This window comes from Pterocles gutturalis, unplaced genomic scaffold (genome assembly GCF_000699245.1).
Source record: "Pterocles gutturalis isolate BGI_N339 unplaced genomic scaffold, ASM69924v1 scaffold49868, whole genome shotgun sequence".
Lineage (NCBI taxonomy): Eukaryota > Metazoa > Chordata > Aves > Pterocliformes > Pteroclidae > Pterocles > Pterocles gutturalis.
In genome coordinates this window covers 337-7,941 of record NW_010127521.1, presented here as the reverse complement: position 1 = coordinate 7,941, position 7,605 = coordinate 337, and the positions used below count along the sequence as shown (strand labels likewise).

General features: G+C 41.0%; 1 protein-coding gene across 1 annotated transcript; it reads left to right on the top strand.

The window, feature by feature from the left end:
* Positions 1-442: 442 nt before the first annotated feature.
* Positions 443-5,875, top strand: LOC104466009 (PRKR-interacting protein 1 homolog; the record flags this gene model as incomplete). The annotated part of the gene is made up of 3 exons (XM_010079295.1): positions 443-528; positions 2,295-2,362; positions 4,729-5,875. Coding segments are annotated over 3 exons (270 nt in total), but the record flags the coding sequence as incomplete, so codon positions are not given.
* Between the last annotated feature and the right edge of the window lie 1,730 nt (positions 5,876-7,605).

Genomic DNA, 7,605 nt, shown 5'->3' with positions numbered 1-7,605 from the left:
CTTCCCAAGTGGCCAGCCCCCCCTTCCTTCTCTCTGTTTTAAGTCTTGGTTGAGTAGAATAACACCTCTTTCAGAGACCATTATTGTTTGCTCTCGGCCAAGATGAGTCCTTTGATGTGCGTGTTAATGTTTGTGTCTCAAATTATACTCCTGTTTTTACTGAATCATTCTTTACTGCAGAAGCCCAACCTGCCTCATCTGTTCTGGTGAGGATTCCTCCCTCTATAGGCTTCAGTGTTTGGCTCAGGCTTCAGGTTAAAATTCTGTCTATACAGAAGTTATCCCTAGGAATATGGCTCTTGTATAAAGTGGAAGCCAGACAAAATCTGGCAAAGCTCCCTTCTGTATTTTGCTAAAAGACTTCTCCCTAAAAGGACATGACTTTGAAAAGAAGTATTTTACTTTAGATTGTGACCAAAGTGTAACATGTGATCAATTACAGCAAAGACTAGATGAGGAATTCCAGAAGAAACTGGAGAGGAATAAGATGATTGCAGAAGAACAAACAGCAAAACGCAGAAGGAAGCGGTAAGGGCAGATTGTTCCCAGGAGGCTTGACATGGAAACCCTCATACCCTGTGCCTCATCTGTCGCTGCACGCTTTGGATAAGTGCTGTCATTCTGTGTCTACATCTGTCAGCTCAGAAATCTGTGGAAATTAATTTCTTTAATGTCAGACAGGCTTTGCTGGCATGGTTTATTTTCTGTGCCATCGCTAGCCGGATAACTTTTGACTGGTTGAGCAGCTTTTGCTGACATGGTGGTGTTCACTGCAACATGTCTTGCTGCGTATTTGTTATAACAATGTCAGGAAAGATTTGTATGTACATCTGGCTTAAATATCTGAAACAGCTGACACCAAGCAGCCTAAGTGCAAAAATGGGTGCTGCTTAATGGGTGTGCGTATGGATTCAGACTAGCAGAGTGTGATGGGGCACTATGCTCTCCTCCATACACTGCCAGTGTGACTAGTCCAGTTCATCTGTGAATACTGAAGAGGACACTGGTGGGTTCAGTATTGCTAAAATCAGTAGCTGCTTCTGCCTACCTCAGTGTGATCTCAGACAGGTCAAGTCTACTAAATTAGACTGAAAAAATAAGAAATATGAAACCTTTCCTTCTCTTAGGTAGACAAAGTGAACAGTTATAAGATTGATGCTCTCAAAAAATGGTATGAGAATTGTAATGCCATGATACAAGAATTTAAATGCCACAGTCTGTGTCCACCATACATTTCAGAAATAGCGAGGTAGCGTCAGCTCTTTCAGAGCGTGACCCTGAGCAGCCTTTCTCTTGCTGGTTTGAGAATGAGGGTTTTACATCTTGTAGCAGAGAGCTGTTGCTGAAAGGTGTGCGCAAAGTGACTCGCTGGCATATGGGCACAAAAGTGCACAACACAAACACCATTGCCATCTTGCTTTAATTTAGTGTGGCCCAACAGATGGTCAGCAAGTCAGATCTGGCCTGCTGCCTTTTTCCCAGCTGAGATGGAGAACAACAGCAACAGCAGCAAACGCTGCCTGAACACTCCAACGCCTCCTTCTCCCCCTTCCTCTGTAGGGTAGTCTGATGGTGTAGATCCCAAGCAGCTTTGCCCTGTAGGAGCCCCTCTAACTTCCCTTCCCACCCTTTCTCTTCTGAGTTAACAGGTACAGTACTTGTCTCTCTGTTTCAACAGAACTCATTTATGGTGCTGAGAGGAACATGAATCCCTGATTGCTCTGCCCTGTCTCTGCCTTTGCTGGGCAAACAGCTAGGTCGTATGAACTGAAATTCCCTCGTACCCCTAATGTTACTCCTGGGGCCCAACATATTGATGAAGTACAGCCAAAGATGAAGGTCAAAGCATACTGCTTTTTTTTTTTTAATGTATATTACTGGTAATTACTTTTTTTCCCCCCCCCAGTGTTCAGTTCCAGCAGTCTGGTTGTTGACACCATTTTCTGGTTTTGTTTATTAGGCTAGGTAGCTGAAATGTAGAAGCAGTTTCATTTTTGTTCCTTCTGTGTTCTTGGAGATTGTTGCATATCTCATAGTTTTGGTTGCAGTGGTGTTGTGGAAGATTTTTTTTTTTAATTCCATTATGCTAGAAACAACACAGAAAAGTTTCTGTTGATCATGTGTCTAAGCTTGCTCTCAACGACTTTTCGGTTGAGGCCCAATTTAAATTGAACTTCTCTTCTGAAGTCTTCTTTTCCACAATGTCTGTAATATGTCCTGTATCAGTGTATGAATGTGCAGAAGCTTTACAATGCTGGATTTGCAAAAGAGTCTTTTTTTCCTTTGCTTTATAGCCAGAAGTTGAAAGAGAAGAAACTGCAAGCTAAGAAAAATAAACTTGAACAAAAGAAGCAGGAAAAAGGTCAGTGAAATGTAATTTTCTTTTCTCAGGACTTAGTTCTGTTCCCTAATTGAAGCCTAGAAGGGTTTGTTCCACCTCCTGCCCCAAGCATTCTCGATACACGGATAGGAAGACTGAGCCTTAAGCTTGTTATTTTAGCTAATGTTTGAAAAGTCCTCTTTGAAAGCCATCTATGTTGAGATTTAGTCTTACAAATAACTTGGCTGTTTGTGAATATTTTCCCTTTATTAGGGGAAATTTTGGACAGCAGACATTGCAGTCTGAGTTTGTTGATTGTGGATGTTTTGCCCCAGCTGTTCTGACAAGCTGCAGATTTAGAACATCCTCTGCTAGAAGAGGCAGTATTGTTAAAGGCTGTTCTTTTTTTAAGTATATTTTGAATGCGTATGGGAAAACGTGGAAAAATTGCACAGCTTGGACAGCAAGAAACTGAGTTATGATTTTGTGTGTAAGAAATCGAGCCACCTTGGTGCCATCCGTTCCACACGACTTATTTTATTTTGCATAGAAATAAACATGAAAAAACTGACTGCCTTTGTTCTCCTGCAGTCTTGAAAATTAATGTTCAGCAATGTCATTGTAACTGTTTGCTCAAACTTCTGAGTACTTGTTGTTTTCTTTCAGTGAGTATATTCTAGTTTACTCTTTCAAATAGTTGTCCTTTGTGGATTAGCACACTAAGTCTGCAGTAATTCTTAGTCTTAAAGTTACAATAGTTTCTGATAATTCTGCTAGAACAGTGACTTGCCTGACAGGTCCACCTTATTTCTGCTTCGCTTTTCAGAATTGGATGTGTTTCAGCTGAACTGTTGCCAGCCTCCCATATAAACATGGGAGGACAAATTATTCGTTAGGTTCATTTTACTTGTGACAGCAAGTGACTGTAGCAGAGTGGATTTTTTTGGTGTTTTGTTTTGGTTCTGTTTTTTTTAAAGCTACTTGTTCATGAATTGTGACTGGGAGGATAATTTAAGTATGAGTCAGCATACTTTTGTTCACTTTGAGTGAACAAAACAGAATACCCATCCCTTTAGGGAGTGGCTGGGAGAGAGGGGAGTGGGATCAGAGTTTGGCACTGTGGTGTGGGACTTCCAGGTACAGATTGTAGGGCTGGAGTGTTTTTGTTCAGCACAACTGAGTCATCTTCTGGAAGCCAGAATCCAAACTCCACTGTCTTTAGAACAGTTTCTAGCTCTTTACAGTTTGTGGTTCTCTATTTTTTAAAAAGTGTAAATAAATAAAATCAGTGGAGAAGCCACTGATAGCCATCTTTGATCTACTGAGAACAGGCTTGTCTTTTTCTAGTTTTGTGTGCCCTGGGTTGAGATATGAAAGTTTTTTCCAAATTAATTGAAGCATCTTTGTTGGATGTGGCAGGCAAGCATTTAGCTTCCTTTTTGAACGAATAAATAACACCTCTGTGTTGCCATCTTTCACCTTTGTTGTAGTAAAATCATTAAGAATAAAGGTTGGTGCTAAATAAGGTCAACTGTTAAGTCGCATTATTGTACAGACCCCTAATAAAAAATGAAAGTGCAGAACTTCACCACACGGTGGCATCAGACCACTAATCCTAAATATTCCATGTAACTGGACAGAACATGAGCCGAGTGTCACTTGGCCTGAGAAACTGTAAAGGTACAAGAGCTACTGGGAGCAGAAGAATGGCTGTTAGATTTAGGTGTGCCATACCTAATTTTCATTGTCCATTCTTTAATTTCTAGTAGGTGTTTTCTGGTCTTTTAGCAGGCTTCACTAGTTTTCTACGACCCTCGTTAATCTTACACATATCTTAACAAGTTCCTCTACTGGCAGTGTACTAAACAGTCTGTAAAAGTTGATGGGACCATGTGGAGTTTCTGTGAACCTGAATAGGCGTAGAAATATACTGAGCCTTGCCCGTGGCTTCCCAGTGCCTGCATTCTTTAACAGTACTCTGTGATACTTGAAAATTCATGCCGACATGCAGTGGTGATATTGGGAATGAGTTAATCTTGTCACTTGAGCGTTTGAGTGCCCATGTTTGAAATAATGTTCAGTAGGAGGCAGAGTTGATTAATGACAGACTTGGCACAGTGGTGACGTTGGAGGTAAGGGAATATTTCTCCAAGGGAAAAATTTGATATTCTGAGCTCTACATTGCTCGGTAGAATTAATATAACCTGATACGTGTTTCCTTAGTATCTGGGACTACTTTGTTGTGAGAGATTTAACAAGAAGGACTCATGGGAATATGTTATCCGTCTGTACTAATTAGTGTGACCTGATACACATTTGCTTAGCACCTGAGACCGTTTTGTTGTGAAATACTTAACAAGGGAGACACACAGGAATATGTTATTGATTCATACTGCTTATGTCTTTAGAACCTGATCAATCTCAAGAGCAAGTCAGCAGTGAGGATGATGAAGAGGATAGCAAGGAGGAGGAAGAGAAGGAAGATGATGCTGAAGAGCCAAGTTTTGTGATGGGAAGAGGATGAGGCCTTTCAGGGACAGCTGGAAACACTGTTCATTGCTTTATATTCAGGAGCATGAAAGTCTTCATCTCAGCCAAGCAGAACCCATTGGCGTATGTTATATCTGCTTAACGGTGAATGACTGTCACAGGCCCAAGAGATATTGATAGAGAAATGCCAAATAAGGGATTTTTTCTTAATTGCTTGTGTAACTGCTGTGCAGTCTGCTCTAAGTTTGCTCTAAAGAGTCAGCCATGAGTCTCTGTGACCCTAGAGTTCTTTCTAACATGGCCCAGAGTGGTTTTCTGCCTGAAAGCTAAAACATATCCATTACCATTTAAGGAAAATATTACTGTGAGGGCTACGTATTCTACTTATGTTGAAGGTGGTAGCAGTGGGATACGTGAATCTAAGGGAAGTTTAACGTAAAGTAGAAAAATGGTCTGTAGCCAGACTCTCCTGCACTGTGAGTGTTCTGAATTTGGGGTTTTGTATGGGGTCATCATCTCTAACCCAAAGAAATCAGTTTATGTTGCTCGACAAGTTCTATAGATTTTTAATCAGGATCCCTTTTTTATTGCTAAAACTTTCCCTATGACTTTTTTCCATGTTTTTTAGATGAATAAAGGGGATGTGTTGGATTGTTCTGTCTTTTTTTTTTTTTTTTTTTTTTTTTTTTTGAAGAGGATTTCAGTAAAATAGAGAGATGTTTGGTTTGGAGTGCTGCAGGAGGGACAAAAAGACCAACTGATGTGGCACACATGAAAATTCAGAAAAAGGTGTTAGCCGCATTTCATTTACATTTTGCTTTGGGATTGGAACAATATCTTTTCCAAAATATTATGTCTGTAAAGCCTCCAAATCCTGTGGCAGAAAGGCTTGGAATGGAATGGTTTTGCTTCTGTTCAGTTTCATGTAATGACACCTGCCTTTCTGTCTGCTTGAGCTCTCTGCTTTGAACTTCGTGTTCCCTGGTAAGAATGATAACATCCATATATATATTTACTTGTTGGTGCTTAAATGAAAAGCATATGCATTGGTGGTTTTATTTGTAACTTAGGTTGTTGCCTTTTCTGTGTATCTTTAATTAGAAGTGCCTGCTCTCTTTCAGACACGCTCATCCCAGGACCTCAGCATCCAGAATGTGATGCTACTTCTTCTCAAGCCTTTGTTAATGCCAAATTATTTAAAGCAAAAACAATAAAAAGGGAGAATCTCTTTTTAGATTTAGCTTTTTTTGAACAGTGCTGCCAGAACCTCTGCATTTTGTCTGAGCTGGCTTTATTTAATGGCTTCTCAGTGGTATTACCATGGCGGTGGGGAAGCAGATGTGATCAAGTGCGAGTGACATTTGTGTTTAGTTCCCCTGTACACATCCAAAGACTTTATTGCTGGATAGCTTCTGAGCTGCAAGGTCCACATCCCCACCACCACCCTGGGTTAGAGATCTGCATGGAATTGTTTTCTGCTTAATCTCCATAGAGGCAGGTGCTTCAGAGTAAATTGTGACTGTTTAATTCTCTAGCGCTTTAAGATGCAGAATGGATGTTCTGCAGCCGCTGGCATTTTCCCTGTGGAGAGAGATGAGTTATGACAATTGCTTTGCTTGGATCCCCCTTAGGGCAGGTAAACCCTGTTGATACATCTGTGTGTGGTAGGATGAGCCATAAAAATGTGATGTTTCTTAGCCTTCGTGGATGGGGGAGGTGAGAGTCTCACAAATAAACAAAGACTGTTCTGCCTCTGAGCTTGTCAGGCTTTTGAGCTGCATAAATAAGTGCTGTTTTGCATTAAGTGGAGCAGATATTGCTGCTGCATGAGGCCACGCTTCTCTCAGTTGTGAAGAAAATGGACTTGAGTTGGTCCTGGTGAACTAAACCAACTCAGGTTGTGTGGCCCCATCCTGCCTTCTTAAAATGTCATCATTACCTATGCTGAATTATTCATATGCTGCATTTTCTAGGAATGCCAAGTTTGTAGGTGAAACCCATAAAACGCAAAGAGGATGTGTTGCTGAAGGTGGTATCTGCCTTACAGTCTTTCACTGTGGTGGCTGAGTGTAGCAGTAGGAGCTGTATTTGGTAGGTGTTGCTACAAATTCTGAAAAATACGATGCCATGTTGTGGTTGTTCCTGTCAGTACTGTGTCTTCCAGAATACAAGGCACTTCAGAGTGAGCGGCTTGAAGGGATGTTGTGACCACAAAACGAGGAAAACATCGTCTGTGGAGTAGAAAAAAAAAGAAGTGCTCCCATGCGTAGTAAAGTGGGGAACAATTCTACAATTGCTTATTCCAAATATGGCACCAAAAAAGCAGTAGTAACGTAAAAGCTTTAAACTGCCAAGGAGTTTGACTTGCTTACGTTCAATTCTCGCTCTGGCTTCTTTTCTAGAGGAGTCCCTCTCTTTTCTCTGATGGAGACTAATCTTAAGGGGCTAAAGTTTGCTGCTGTTCCATTTCTACGTGTGTTCCTGCAAGCATGGGACCCCGAGACAGCAGTGTTAGTGCTGAAACCGAGCAGAGGTATTCATAATCTCAAAGGTGAAAAGCACACACAGGATAACAAATGTATTTGTCTCTTCAGTAAGTTTTTAGGAATTGTTTCCCTTTGTCTTTTCACTCCCCCAGGCAGAGGTTGATTCAGGAAGATGGGATTACTCTGTGATAAAGCTGACCCATTGTGCTGCCTTTCAGCATTTTCTTTTATCTCATTTTCAGGGAAGGAACTCCCTCCTCTTTCCCATAAGTCTGTCCCTCTCCTTGCTCTTTGATGGGTTTATAGAGG